The 15,696-nt window shown below is 36.9% G+C and overlaps 1 protein-coding gene and 1 long non-coding RNA gene across 5 annotated transcripts in view; one reads left to right on the top strand and one right to left on the bottom strand.

Moving 5' to 3' along the window:
* The window catches only part of LOC113255321 (uncharacterized), a 66,019-nt gene that overhangs the window by 37,066 nt on the left and 13,257 nt on the right, over positions 1–15,696 (top strand). The window contains exon 3 of one of the 2 annotated variants that reach the window (XR_003316248.4): positions 3,721–3,882. The exons of the other annotated variant lie outside the window; for it this stretch is intronic. This is a non-coding gene — a long non-coding RNA (uncharacterized LOC113255321). The remainder of the gene's footprint in view (positions 1–3,720; positions 3,883–15,696) is intronic. 2 annotated transcript variants of the gene reach the window in all.
* MAP3K1 (mitogen-activated protein kinase kinase kinase 1) overlaps positions 971–15,696 on the bottom strand; it is a 73,230-nt gene continuing 58,504 nt past the window's right edge. For all 3 annotated transcript variants that reach the window (XM_026498939.4, XM_044384179.3, XM_044384180.3), the window contains exons 11-20: positions 13,384–13,505; positions 11,714–11,805; positions 11,204–11,393; positions 9,612–10,893; positions 9,097–9,249; positions 8,208–8,370; positions 6,819–6,950; positions 5,785–5,927; positions 4,930–5,061; positions 971–3,620 (exon numbers count right to left, since the gene is read on the bottom strand). In XM_026498939.4, coding sequence (XP_026354724.1) covers positions 3,471–3,620; positions 4,930–5,061; positions 5,785–5,927; positions 6,819–6,950; positions 8,208–8,370; positions 9,097–9,249; positions 9,612–10,893; positions 11,204–11,393; positions 11,714–11,805; positions 13,384–13,505 — 2,559 coding nt within the window. In that variant the 3' untranslated portion in view covers positions 971–3,470. The remainder of the gene's footprint in view (positions 3,621–4,929; positions 5,062–5,784; positions 5,928–6,818; positions 6,951–8,207; positions 8,371–9,096; positions 9,250–9,611; positions 10,894–11,203; positions 11,394–11,713; positions 11,806–13,383; positions 13,506–15,696) is intronic.

The raw sequence follows: 15,696 nt of genomic DNA, 5'->3' as shown, positions 1-15,696 counted from the left end.
ATCTATGGAAAATGGCTGATCCCAGGGCTGAAGCAGAGAACACACAAGATGGGTCTTTAAGTATGCAAGTGTTCAAAGAATACTGGTGGCTTGCCAGTGGACAGAGAAGCTGGCTTTCAGAGGCACCCAATGGCTGAGTATGACCATTTGAGCAAACACATGATGACAGTAATCGATTTTCTCTCACTAAATAGGAATCCACAAATCCATTTTGATATAAATGAATAATAAGTGGGAGAAGGGAAAGCTCTTTTATAGCAAAATGTCCATTAATAAAATAAAGAATGCAAGAACTAGAAAATCACCATTTGGCAACTATCAGAGTAATAATTCAGAATTCAAGAAAGCTCAGAGCAGAGAGTTAAAGTTGAATGAAGAACAAACTATGTAGTCTCAAAGTATCACCTCTGCAAAATACTTAACATAAAGCTAGATATTAATTACAAAGGGAAACAGTAACTTTATAATGGTGAAGCCTACTCAGATGATGACAGTATCACCAGCACTGGGACAAATTGGCTTTGTAGTGCCTCCCGATAAGACACACCAAGCCAGCTGGGCATGGGGCTCCCTGCTCAGCAGGGAGTCTCCCTCTCCCTCTGCCCCTCCCCCTCTGCTCATGCTCTTGCTCGCTCTCAAATAAATAAATAAAATCTTTAAAAAAAACAAAAAAAACATACCAAGAAGAGCACAGCAGCAGCTCTTTGATGCTCCTGTCACAAATGCATACTCTGAATCCAGTCATGAGGAAGCACCAGACAAACTTCAACAGAGGACCTCTATAAAACAATAAACTGAAATCTTAAAAAATATTAAGGTCACGAAGGTCAAGAAAAAACTGAGGAATGATTCTGGATTGAATGAAACTGAAAAAACTTGACAACTATGAGGAACCCGTGATCTTGGTCTGGATCCTTTAGCTATAAAGGACATAACTGGGCAGCTGGCAAAATAAATAAAATCACCAACCTTTGTTCAAAAACTTTTATTTACTATAAAGACAAACACCAAAATAGGTACAAATACTATAAAATTGGTTCAATGGGGTAAAAATTTTAATTAAAATATCTCGATATATTTAAAATAACAAAGGATACATTTAAGCCAAATTTTCTTAACCCAGAGATTTTTTTTGTAACATTTGCTTACACAGTAAGGTGCTAATAGAAGTTAGCCCTTAAGCCCTGGAAGTCTTAGGAATCATAGTCACACAGCAAATATAATTTCATTGTGAAAGTGAACTTTGGTAGAAGAAAAATCTATAGGACACCTGAGGTAGTAGAACCTGGAATAAACAGCAGTAGACATTATTTACAACTTTTGAGTACCAAATAACATTAAGAACACAAAAATAATTACACAATACAATTTTCAGTCCAGCTTTGATCCAAAGAAAATAAGAATATTATATCACATTTGCATTGAAAACAAAACGAAAAAACAAAACACCACAATTACCAGCAAGCTGAGGGAACTGCAAACAAACTCAAACACTGGATTTGGACGTCTAGAGGCAGTTTGAGTTTGAAATGTGGTGGGCGTGGTGATCTACAAAGTAATACTGATTAGCTGAGGTTCCTCAGTTTATACAGTTTACATTTCTGTCAGACACAGTATTAATCTGACCAGTGATGATCTTCCAGTACATAAAATGGCAAGAGTGCATCCGTTAAAGCTTGCACATGAGAAACTCGGAAACAATCGTATTAGGGTTGTGAAAATTCTAAGTAGTCACACACATAAAAAAGATAGAAAATAAAAAAGGAAGTCAAGTACAACACATTTAGAGCTACCAAACTTCACATTTCAGTACTATTTTTAACTCTTCAAATATTGCCAATCTTCCAAAGCAAAGGAATGTAAAATTTCACTAAAAGACACATTCACATAAAAAAACAAAAAACAAAACAAAAAAAAACCCCCCCAAAAACTGCCTTTTAAAAATTATATGCAATATATCCCTGTAAACTTATCTTGTAACTTATTTTACTTCCAATTTGTGATGTACATTTAAAATGTACTCTGTATAGCTTATTTAGTTTATCCTGAGTCTTTGAGAATAACCAATTCTGTTTCACTCTGCAATAATTCAACTGGCTTCTGAAGAGTTAAAACTTAACATCTCAAAAAGTTGTATTAAATATTTAATCACTACTTGATTTAAAAGACTCACAAAAAAAGGATAAAAGAGCTGCCATTTTCCTTCAGGACTCCATGCATCTGAATTCAACTCAGATGAAAACCATTAGATAATTGTGCAAAATCCAAGAATTAGTGTGTAAGTCAAATTCAATTTCACTTTTCCTTCTGAACCGTTTTCGGAGTTCCAAGCAAATTTATTTTGTAAAAACACTATCACTCCTTGGTAGGTGAGTTATTAGTTAATTTTTCTTTAATTATCAGCCAGGCCTACTGTAAAGAGACAATGCATGGTAGAAGGAAAATAGCAGTTTAATGTCACTATTAGTGGTGATGGATGATGAATGATGGATTGTTACATACAAAGTAAGACTTCAATGGTGTGAAGTTTCCTACAAAAGAAACCAATACATTAAAAAAAATCAAATTTCAAGGTAATCTTGATCTTGGTTTTGAGCTGCATCACAGAGAACAGTTGATTTTCACTTAATTTATATTTAACCTGCATGAAAAGAGCAGTGACTGACTCAGTGAAGGTAGTATTTTATGATTTTCCAATTTTAAAAACAAAATTAAATGTGTATTAAAAAAAAAAAACCTCTTGCAAGAGCAAGGTATTTAATAAACTCTAGTTCACACCTAGTTCTATTTTTTTTTTTTTCTGGTTTGAAAAGATCACCTTTCCCTGAATATAAAAAGTGAAGGTGAAATGAAAATATAGAACCATAATTTCCAAAAACGAAATGAATGGGCCAACAGTAAAATGCACAGTGAACCACAACTGCCCAGGCATTTAAAAAATAAAGGTCAACTGTGGTTCATAAAGAAGTTACCAACTTTTAAAAATATATTTACTGCTACTTACAGCATATTCCGACCTAAAAGAGGCAGATACTGATTTAGAGCCAGTGACAAAAAAAATGAACGGAATTGCAGAACCCCCTGCTTGTGATCACGATATGAAATGGAAGAATAATTGAAACATTAAAATAGATCCTGAGCCCCTCAGCTGCTAATATTGCTGAAAAAGTGCTCCAAAAAACCCCAAAATACGCTTCTGTTAATTAGTCATGCAAACTTCGTTGCTTTCCTGTTTACCTATGGCCAGTTCTTTGAAAGGCACAGTTTACAGTTTCTGCACAAATTGTGGACTTTTGCATACTAAGCTTAGGTACAGATCATGATTTGTCAATCACATACTTAGGTCAAGGGTTCCCACTGGTCTTGTTCATAGCTGTTCGATGGCATGAAGGCCAGCAGATTATCAGTGTGGTTCCCCACAAAAGTTTTGCCTTGTTGAGCATCCTGTCTCCATTATAGTTTATAATTGGCTACCACGTAGTACGGAAGACTGGATGCTTCAGTAGCTCTCTTGATGGAGGTCTGTCCTGAGGTTGAAGTTCTAAACACCGAAGAGCTACATCTCGTAAACCAGGAGACAAATGTGAAGGGATCGATGGAGCAGTAGTCGCACTTGCAATCTGTAAGAGAAACCACCAGTGTGTTGACCCTTTGCACAGCTGGAACTGCTGTAGTACACATGCATCTTGTACCTGAAGTGCGTGGACTTTCTTCCGACAGGATCTATGGAAAAACTCACCCGCTGGATGGGAGGCTTCCTCCAAGAAGTTTCAAATTTTAGGATTTTTAGAATTTGACCAACTACATCCTGAGCAGATGGATCTATGGGTTTCCCTTATTGTCTCAAATGAACACGACTAAGTGCATCAAAATGGTAGACAGGTAGGTAAAGTATTCACTTTATACTATATGCTCTCCTACACTTTCTATTCAAAGTGAGAGAGACCACACCTGTGCATTTAGTACATCAGACACAACTGCACCGAATGCGGAAGTTCTGTAAGTGTGGGAAGGACCGGAGGCAGTTATGGCAGGTGGGAGGTGCTGGGTGCCGGTGCAGTGGACTTTGCTTTACTCAGGCCCAGAGATAATTTTGTGTATCCTCATAATAATCCCGTGAAGTAGGTGCTGTCGTTATACCCATTTTATAACCAAGAAAACAGAGGGGAGACCAAGTAAGTCATTTCCCTAGTCACAGGGCTATTAAAGGCTGGACGCACAGTTTGAAACCATGTCTGTATCACTCCAGAGCCCGAGCTTTTTTTTTAAATTTAAATTCAATTAATTAACATATAATGTATGGTTTGTTTCAGAGGGTACAGGTCTGTGATTCATCAGTCTTATATAATATCCAGTGCTCACGACAATACATACCCTTCTCAATGTCCATCACCCAGTCACCCCATCCCCCATCAGAGCCCGAGCTTTTAACTAGCACATGTGTAGATCAAAAGCTAAAAATCTCAACTATTATACTCTCCTCTGCTGAAAATGGACAGAATGGATTTGAGAGTTGTCAGAAAGATAGAACAGACGGGATTTGGTACCTGGTTCGGGTGTAAATTTTTTAAATACAGAAGATAGTAAATCAGATCTTAAAAACTGGCAGATTGTGTACCTAAGAGCTCTATGTTTTTACATTTGAAAGTTGGATATATCTACTTACATATTTCACCTAGGAACATGATTCATCATTTGCTAACTCATTGTTTGCAGTGACTTTAGAGAGCCTGACTACTGTAAAAATTGAGCACCGACTGTATATGCTGCCAGTATTCACCACACCATGTATATTCCTGGAGACGTATACATGCATGTTTATTTCAAGGAGGATATACTTTCATCTGAGATTGACAGTTAAGGAGAACCCATGAAAATCTGCCTCCTGACAGTTTTAGCAGAAAGAAGTAATTTTTATATCACAGTTACCTTAAATATCAAAGCAAGATGATTGGAGTGTTTTTCTGCGTTCCAAGGTGGTTTAGCACAAGCCATTTCTATAATGGCACAGCCAACACTCCATACATCACAGCTCCTACCATACTGCTGACCTCTTAGTACCTAAAATGGAGAGTTAATTTGGAAATATGACTCATTAAAAAAAAGAGAAAAACAGTTATGGATTCTAGTTTTTTTTCAGATCGAAACAGTGGTATAGACAGCAACTCCATGAACTACCCTGATGTCTCATTAATTTCCTATGTGGCACAAAAGTATTTTGGAGAATTTTGAGATTCTGAAAAAGAGTCGCATCATAGAATTTCCAAGCATCCCCAGTGCGCTTAATTTAAACTATGAGGCCAGCGGACAACCAATTATCACTACGTGTAAACATGAGGAGTTTGGAACACAACAGAAGAAGCCGGATTCAGAATAGCAAGCTTAAATGTCTTCCACTACTACTAAGACCGGCTTCTCTGTGCTCACCTCCCTTTGGAATAGGGAGAGAACAATTGTTGAGATGCCTAATTATGTGTTCTTTGTGTGTACTACAAAACAAGTAGTACAAATTACCCCCAAATTCTTTGTTAGAAATAGCCTCAGAAGCAAAACTATTAAAACCTGTCTTTTAAAATTTTGTCAAGACAAAGATGGAAAGGCAGGGATTAAGGGTCTAAAATCAAGGATATCATTAAAACCTTATTTTTAGAATAAGTTATTTTTAGAGCCATGAACTGCTAATTGGTAAGCATATACTGAATAACACTGCAAACTAATTTGCTGTAGTTCTGTCCCACAGAACTACAGATATTTTGTTTCATCACATTCAAAGCTGCTTCTCACCTCAGGTGCCATAAATGCAATTGTCCCCAATAACTGTCCCTGAAACTCTCCAGCACCAGTTCCTTTTGATGCCAACCTCGCTGCAGCTCCAAAATCTGCAATTCTCAGTCTCTGACCTGTGCTGTCAATTAGCAAATTGGCACCTGTCAACAGAGCAAAGGACCTTGTATGTTAAAAACAAAAGAACAGATTAAAACCTCAGTAAAATACTACTAACAAAACAGGACAATAACAAAGAAAGTGGACATGGAAGGATTCAGAGAAATCTCCCCTCTGAATTCACTTCATTCTTGCTAAAGGCACACAGGTATCAACAGTGCAAAATAAATAAAATCCAGAACCTCAAGAGGGAAAATCAAAGTAACATGGCAGAAGGACATAAAGGCAGACATTTAAAGAAATGTTACTAAGTGCGGAAAACCTTTAATATGATGATTCCCAACAAAAATCTTCCCTCAGAGTTAAAATTTTAGTGTAGTTTCCATTTTAAGGCAAAGTCCTATCGAAACATACTCACCTAGACCAATTCAAAATATATACAGTAATTTTGCAATTATAACTTATAAAAAATTAATGCTATAAAATTACTTGAATACTTTGTCAAATACTAGCCACAGACATTCATGTCAGAAAACCAAGGTTGTTGTTAATAAGATGAACTGCAAAAGATCTGAAAGGATTTTTCTCAAAAGAAGTACATGATATCCCAATTATTCTTAATAAAACCAGGAACAGGAACTTTTGGGGAGGCAGCAGATCATGACACCAGGACAGGAAATCAGAGACCTGATTTTTATACCTGGTTTGCCATCAATTAGCAGTGAGACTGAAAAAGTCACAGTCTCTCCGAGAAAGGCAGATTACATGATTCCAAAGCTTCCTTTCACTTCTAATAATTCTAGTGATTTGAGTAACTCAGGAAAAACAATCCCATAGTTGATCTCAAGTTAGAAACTATCAACAAAGGTCCATGTTGTAAAACTACATTTGTTTTCTATTTATTGCTAGTAGGTAGTAATTAAAAGAACTCCTACCTTTGACATCTCTATGAATGATCTGGTTTTCATGGAGATACGAAAGGCCACGAAGTAATTGTTCAGTATAGTTAATAACTACTGATTCCTTGAAGGCTCCATATTTACTGAGCAAATGAGCCACAGATCCCCCTATAAGACAAACATATAATTATCATAAACTCAAGCCAAAATTAAAACTGTTTATTATACTTTGGTTACATAAGCTTGTGCCACAAGAGCTCACATTCACATTTGAAATGTTAAATTTATACTCTGCATCAGAAGTGAAATGGAGTTAAAAACTAACACATTCCCGGAATCTCAAAACCTATCAATTAGACGTTTTCATCAAACTTCCATGAACTATTTTTTTGGAAGGTCAAGATTTCAGAAAGCTTTAAAACAACATTTTGCATGTAACTATTTCTGCAATGTACCATTCACCTCTCTTTTTGACCAAGATATACAAAATACCTCCTTAATAAGACTTAAGTAAACAGTGCTAGTATGTTATTTGGCAGAAGGTAGACAGAAGCCAGACAAGAGAGGAGCCGGAAGATCAGCATTAGGCTTCATATGCTATTGTTTACTAGATCTGTCCTGGGACAGGTCGCAAACTCAATAAACATCGCTGGTAAGTACTGATAATAGTCAACCTAAAAACAACAGTCAACGCAGCTACAACCAACATCAGAGGATGTACTAAAGAACGGATATGTAAATAGAAATCCATTCCTTCAGACGCAGAAAATCTAAGAGGTTAAACCAAGCACTTATTCATTCATTACATCCCAAGTTACTTGTTTTACTGTATGTATGGTCTGATACCACACGAAATTCAGTTCTTATTTGTTCAAGTAGATGATAAGGTTCAACTTCATGCTTCAGTGCTAGTTTACCTACAGTTTTTCCAAGTTATATCTTACTTTCATTTTTATATTGTCACGTTAAAATATCTCAAATCTGTCCAATTGATGATGGCCACCTGGAAAAATATGGGTCTTAAACGTAGCAGGTCTTAAAAAAATTATTCCTATAAAACAGTGCTACACAATCATTTAAAAAGAAACACTGAAAAAGTTTGGTAGAGATAATGAATATCTTATTTATATTTAAATGTAAGACAAAATGGGCAACCCAACCCTCTTGGCTCCCCTCCCTCTTTGGGAGCTTTGTTCTATTGCTCAGTAAACTTTGCTTCGCTGCCCATCAATCAATCAATCCATCAATCAGTGTAAGACAAAACGAAGTATTTCCAGTTCATATTATGTTAGGGGTGATTTGCTTTTAGAAATTCAAGCTACTTATTAAAAATAAGTGTTCATTAAACTGTTTTTTCCTAAATTTAGTATCAGCCAGAAGGTTAAATTCCTGTACTGTTACTGGCGATTTAAAACAGGAACATACCTGCCATCCATTCGATGAAGAGATTGTAATTGCTCTTCTCACATGTGGCTCCCAACATCCTAATGATGTTGGGATGATTCAAATGGCTCATCATTCTGATCTCTTCTCTTAATGCTTCCACTACTTCTTCTTGCTCAGAAGATGTATTTCTGACATATGTCACCTGTTTCAATAACCACGTTTACAAAGTTTTGAATTCTGATAAATTTCTATTTACAATTTTCACTAACAATCTGATCTAAAATGGACAAATTCCAATCAGTTTATAGATTGACAGGAGTTGGCATTTATGCTCATGGATGCCATTTAGATACTTTATAAAAAACCAAGTCAAACTCTTAGAAAAGAGAGTCTAGCTTAAGAAGCAGTGAAGTGTCGGGAAAAGGGAAAAAACTGGGATGTAGCCAATCCTCCAACACTGTCTAAAGATAGAATGAGAAAAGCCTATTCAGAGAAGAACCAACATAATTTAAAAATGAAAGCTTTATTCTTTTCTTATCTTGATAAGCATGCTCATTATAAAAAGTAAACTACAGTTCCCAAGATGATGCTACACTGGTAACACTGCTAAAAGGAGTATGGAACCGTAACTCTTGTTTATAAAAAGCACAAACAAAATCCAAAAACCTCTATAAGGCCCATCGTGATGTTGCATCTTAAAATAATCATGCTTCAACACTATACTTTCAAGGGTCATTTCTACAGCTCATTAAAATAATCATGCTTCAGCTTTTCATTAGAATTCGTGATGCTTTGGCAGTATTTACTCTGAAATTTAGGTTTCTGAGAACTAAAGCATATACACACAGGGACATATCCTTTATTTTTCTTATTTACTCATGCTTCATTTTTATAATTTAAGTCTTTTATGTGCTCACTAGATATTTACCTGTTTAACAGCCATTAAAGTTCCAGTTCCCACATCTTGAGCCTGGTAACAGGAAGAAAATGCTCCAAGGCCTATCTGCTGACCTTTCAGCCATTCAGTGTCTTCTCTGTAAGGCTGTTTTGCTTTGGTATGTCCTGGTAGAGTTTCTGGTGTCTACGTATTAAATGAAAGCAATCTTTTTACTGTTAAGTTAAAAGCGCAAGAGTCTGTAAAATTAGCCTGGCAAAATATTATTCTTGTTCAGTCTGGCTTCCCAGACCACCTATAAAGTTGACCTCTGAAGGCACAGTGTTGATGACCAATGTCAAACGCAGAAGTGATCACCCATTACAGAAGCAACCAGAAATGCCTTTGAAATAGGCAAGTAGTGTTTGTGGTCAAAGCAATGATACAAAACTGCTAATTCTATGTGAAAAACTGCTTCTCATGATTAACTCATGTGAAAAGCATCATTTCTGAGTTAGATTTCTTTTAGCTTGGTCCAAGGAAACTAATCTCTTCAAGACTATACTTACATCCTGTTGAATGATGATGATATCTTCTCCATTTTCAACTTGTAGTTGAGGAACTATGGGAAGGGCATCCTGAGACGCTGACATTGCCATGGCAATTGCTAAAGCTGCTTCTTCTTCAGCTTCCATCTTTTCTTTGCATTTCTGATTATGATTCACATCATCTTTGTAGGTATCATCATTTTCATCCTTTTCAGGAGAGAGTACAGCAACTTCTGACTTAAAAGTTACTGTTGTGTCACTTGAAGGCATAGATGCTTCAAGAAGGTCCTCAATACTGGAGTTGAGCTCTGTATTGACATCTAATCTGCATTTCTCTTCTACTGGGGTGAACACTGTCTCATCACTGGGTATGACAGCATTACTGCTGTTGCTGCTGCTGCCAAAGCTGTCATCACATTGGGCAGTACTGTTCAGATCAAGTGTCATGCTGTTCTTTGAGGCATCTCCCTGTTTACTTGTATTACCTGGGATAGGTCGAGATGGCTTTGGCCTGTGTATATTACTAGAGGGCAGGGGTCTTGACTGAGTAAAGATGGGGGAAAGTTTATCTGAGTCTCTGTTTTCAGAACAGTTTCTCTGGAACTGTAGAGAAAACTTGCGCTGTGTTTGAGGAGATGGCGAAGGTATTTTGCAGGGAATGAATCCCTGAGGTCTATGCTTAGAGACATCTGTTCCAGTGCCAGTTGGTGCAGAGGGGGCAGATGAAGAAGGAGTTGACAAGTGTGGAAACATTAATGGGGAATGATGAGATAAAGGAGAGGTGTTCAAACACTGACTGTGGGGTCTGCCTTTTGTTTGAACCATTGGCTTTGGTTGCTCTATTGTTGTTGAACTGGGAAGTCCTACTGAAATGCTGCCCAGTCTGTCAGTAATGTCCTCCAAATTGGCACTAAGTTTTGTAGCACACAGTCCTTTTCCAGTTTTCTCTAAATGGTCTGTGCGCTCAAGGGAGCTGTTCTCTGTGGTTTCTGGATAGCTGGTAGGGACAGATGCCTGCAAAAAGCTGTCATGTCGACCATCCAAAGTGTCTCCTACGCCCAGCTGGATGGCCTCAGCAATTTCCACCTCATCTGCAATAGCCATCAGACGACGACGCATCCTGGTAAAATGAGTGGAACTGGAAACATTCAGCATTTCTAATAGTTTTGAAAATACGTGGGGTACTGCAGTAACCATTCTTGCAGAACTCAAATATATCCTCCGGGAGAGTTTACCAACCATTGAGTGGGAATTATCAATGGACTGCAAAGCAAAGGTTAAAAGGGACAGCAGCTTTTTATACCTGAAAGAAAAACAAACACATTCAATTACTAGACAAGTCAAAATTACTGCAAAATATATGCAAATAAAAAGGTACTAATTTACAGCTTATACATTTAAAAAAAGTCATTTCAGAACAAAGGATCTATAAATTTTTAATTACATGGCCTAGACTTGAGGTTTTTATGTCAATCAAAGATTAAGGTATTAGTAACCTATATATGCTCTGTAACTTCTGAGTCTTTCATGAATCTAAAATGTGTCTTTCTTAGAGGGGTGGGGATGGAGTAGAAAGGAAGAACAAAGTAATATATTTGCAGAAGAAAAATTACCTGACTTCAACAGGCTCAGCTTGTGAAACATCAGTACTGACAATATGAGGGTAAAATTCAGCAGGAAATTCCAACAGCAGTCTGTCTATAAGACAGAGGCGACCCAGAAGTTCTTGCCAGTTGTTTGATTCTGTTTGGTTTCCAAGAATACAACTTAAGACATAATCAATACCACCAATACCAATGGATCCTATGAAAAGGAAAGCAAAAATAATTGAAAAACAATGATATTAAAATCTAATAAAGCAAAACATCAAGATAGCGTAATGCCAAGATGAATTTCTTAGGGGTTGTTTGGGTGGCTCAGTCAGTTAAATGGCCAACTCTTGATTTTGGCTGTCTGGCTCTGTGCTCAGCAAGGAGTCTCTTCCCTCTCCCTCTGCCCCCTCCTCTGTGCCAAAGGGACAAAACCCTGTATACAACTGCCCTATCAGAGATTACAGGATTAGACAGTCGGCGAGGGAAAATGGTTAAGACCTGCTATATTATTATTAAGTAAAAAGTTATTACCAGCTTTAAGTATTTCTCTGCCAACTGCCAACTCTCCTGCTTGGCCTTTGCATAATTCCAACAGTGTTGATATAGACAGCTGACTTGTACGACTAAAAATGAAAGAAGAAATGTCAGACTTGGATCTTAGATAAAATACACATTAAAAGGACAATAGTAATGTAATGCTATGTGAAAAGATGGGTAAAAGTTTCCATAAGTGTTTGCTTTTCCACCACTAAAATCACATTAACAATGTCCCTACAAATAATAATATTCATTATTTAAGGTCTAATTTCATAAATTTTACCTCATTTGTGTTAAGCACAGAATTGTTACTAGTGGCTCTGAGAGAGCAAATACTAATTTAAATAGCAAACCAGATAAAAGGCATATTTTGATTATTTCATTAAAATTAAAAAGAAGACTCGTTTTGATTTCTGAATTTTCAGTAAGAATCTCTTGCATTAAAAACAAAATCTTCCCATCCAAAACTTTATATTTTTTTATATAGACTGAGTGGGTTGCAAATACCTTAAAATCTCTACTGTATTTTTTTATAATGTTCTGTCATTGAAGGCACCAGGTAAACAAACCTAATTTTAGTATTTGGGAAAGCACACAATACAACAAATGCCACAAAAGCAATGAAGTGCTCAGAAAAATATGTGCTCTAATCCTGAAAAACTACATAATTTTTCTATACATTTTACAAATTTTACTTGTTAATTTGCCTAATGTTGTTCAGGTATTATAGTATTCTCTCTAAGCAACAAGACAACTCTAATACTTTCAATCCAGAGGCTTGTGTAGAGAAAACAATGGAGGCGGAGGACAGTCTTCATGAAATGAGAAGCAAGTCAAATCTAAGCACCTAGTTTTTGAGACCGGCTACAGACCTATAAACTACATCATGTGACTTAGGAAGGAAGACAAAAGTTGGGCGGAGCAAGCTCCAAATGGGCACAACAAGGGAGACTCAGTGCTTCCTCCCCTGAGATGGGCAGGACATGAAGTGGCAAGAATGCCGTCCAACCTCTGGCGATAGCTGTGCCCACGAAAGCAGTGGGTGGAGCACTGGTCTCCTAAAAGCACAGTTTGAGCTTTTTTTTTTTTTTTTTTTTTACTACAGTCATGCCTCACTTCTCTACCTGACTATCCCTACCCCTCCAATTAGCATTATTCTTGTTCTTGTCAGTTTTTAAGGATACTGCAGGGCTATATGGGATTTGTTGCTGTTTTTTTGTTTGTTTTTAAGTATAAACTGTCATAGAGTACAATTCCATTACACAGCAAATATGGAATGGTTTTTTTTTTAAGCAGGTGCAATGATGTTATTGGTTCCTATCTTGCATAACTCAGTCTCTAAAATGAGATTATGTATATAACACCTACTGCTCTTTCAACTGGATTTGAGATTAATAATATTACTTTAAGATAAAAGAAAGTCAATCACAACACAGTAATACAGTTACCCATGCAGTTTGTTAGCCTGGTTTTTACTTGTCATTAGTCCTTCTCCCTAGTGTTCAACAGCTTTAAGTGTTACATTTTAATTTCAAATCTCATATTAGAAAACAATATTCAAAGCCTCATTTAATAAACATGAATCAAATACTCACCAGGTGTGAGGCTTGTTGCTAGGCTTTTAATATAAGAGGGTTTGAAGCAGTTCATCAATAGGGCCTTACCTATTGGCATCTGCACACTTCACTAGGATGGTGTCTACAACAGGCCGGAGAAGTCTCTGCAGTTTGATTCTTTCTGCCAAACTATGGCAAGGAGTATATACTAGCATGGCTCTCAACGTTTTCTGGGAGGAAAAAACTGAAGGTCAGTTTAACTGTATTTGAAAAGCATCAGAGACCCTGGCATCTGAAAAGCATCTGAGACCATTTAATAAAATAAATAATGATAGAAAAGGATTATAACCCATAAATAAAATAATCCATGAATCCATACTGATACTAATAAATGAATGAATAAATAGATGGGGTACAGAGAAACTCTCTGAACTATTTCTGCAATTTTTGAAGTATGAATTTCAAAATGAGAAGTTAAAAAAGAGCTGCTAATGGCCAAAGCTGGAGTAACAAAAGCAACAAATTAAATGATGATAGTACTGGATTATAATGCACAGATGAAAATAAATACCCATCATCCTATATTGGTATAAATTTTAAAAACTGAATAAATACATAAATGGGAGAAGAGACAGTTCCTTTTGATAGAAGAATTCCAATTAATTAATATAGAAGGAATGAGGGAAATAGAAAATCACCATTAAAACACCATAATAATAACTGCTGTAGGCAAGATCCACTGACAAATGCTTAAATCAGTGGGCAAAATTCTTAACAGAAACAGAGGATATTCACTTAGCCTCAAAGTATCTCCCCCAACACATTTATTAATAGTAATTTTATAGCAAGAAACCTGACAGACATCACCTTAACCAAATGATGAAAGACAGCATCACCAGTAAGAAGACACATCACGTACCCCTTGATACAGTGCACTAAGAATGGCACATTGCCTCTCGTATTCTTATGAAAAATAAACTCAAGCAAATCATGAGAAAATATCAGATAAACCCAAATTGAGGGACATTCTTCAAACTAAGGGGCCACTTTCAAAGTGTCAAGATGTATCCAAGACAAGGAAAGACTGAGGAACCATCACAGATGGGAAGAGATGAAGGTAGCATGGTAACTAAATGCAATGTGAATTTCTGGACTGGATCCTAAAACAGAAAAAAGACATCAATGGAAAAACTAGTGAAAACTGAGTAAAGTCTGTGGCTTAGATGTAAAGGACGCTGCTGCAACAATTGGAGATATCTGAATATGGACTTCATAAGTACACAATATTGTTATTAACACTAAAGTTCCTGAGTCTGCTGATTGCATTGTGGTTATACAGAAGAATGTATCCCTTCTTAAAAGACATACACCAAAATATTTGAGCTGAAATGTCAGGTCGTGATGCCTGCAAATAACTCTCAAATGGTTCAGCAAAGAATTATATATGGTGGTGGGGGGGTGGGGACAGGAAGGACAAAAAGAAAGGGAGAAAGAGAATGGAGAGCTTTAAGGGAAGGAGCCATTTCTGCCTCCACTGTGCATGGCACGCTAAGTAATTATAGAGGAATCAGAATATAGTATGATTCTCAGAGTCCCTTCACAGCTCACAAACTAGACGGGAAACCATCTGAAATTAAGAAGAAACAACCAGACAGTAAGGTAGTACATTGAACAACCAAGTATGCCTGAAGGTTCGTGTTGGAAAATAGTAAGAGAAAGAGGTTAAAAGTTGGGCTAAGTACATTGATCTTTATAGTACCGTGGTCCCTGGATATTCTACATGAAAATACAGACCATGGTAAGATAGATTTGGGAAATAATGCATTGTACTTCTTGCTCTTATAAATTCCTAAAGTACATTAGCTTACTGAAGGTTAAGGTTCCCTTGCAGTGAACAGACCCAGTTAACTCATGTAATTCATTGTTCATCAATTTTAACCAAACACAGAACTCTTTCTTCAGGGGAAGTTTTCATAATCCTGCCAAACTGCCATGGAATATGCTTTTGGAAATGCTGCTAAAGCAACAGAATCCTCTAAGGGTTTTTTTTTTTTTTTTTTTTTTTTAAAGATTTTGTTTATTTATTTGACAGAGAGAGAAAGCCAGCGAGAGAGGGAACACAAGCGGGGGGAGTGGCAGAGGAAGAAGCAGGCTCCCAGCCGAGGAGCCTGATGTGGGGCTCGATCCCAGAACGCCGGGATCACGCCCTGAGCCGAAGGCAGACACTTAACGACTGAGCCACCCAGGCGCCCCCTCTAAGGGTTTCTAACCTAGGGAATAATCAAAGTGGTCTTCAAGGAATACTGATGGCTACTATATAGTCAGTGTTCTTAAAATGTCACAGACATTACGGCTAGAGGTTTTATACAATCTCACTTCAAACCTAAGAGGTAATATTTTCATTATTTTATATGTGAGAAA

The sequence above is a fragment of the Ursus arctos genome, unplaced genomic scaffold (assembly GCF_023065955.2).
Source record: "Ursus arctos isolate Adak ecotype North America unplaced genomic scaffold, UrsArc2.0 scaffold_5, whole genome shotgun sequence".
NCBI lineage: Eukaryota > Metazoa > Chordata > Mammalia > Carnivora > Ursidae > Ursus > Ursus arctos.
The sequence above is the reverse complement of the archived record's forward strand: the minus strand, read 5'-3'. Positions and strand labels throughout refer to the sequence as shown.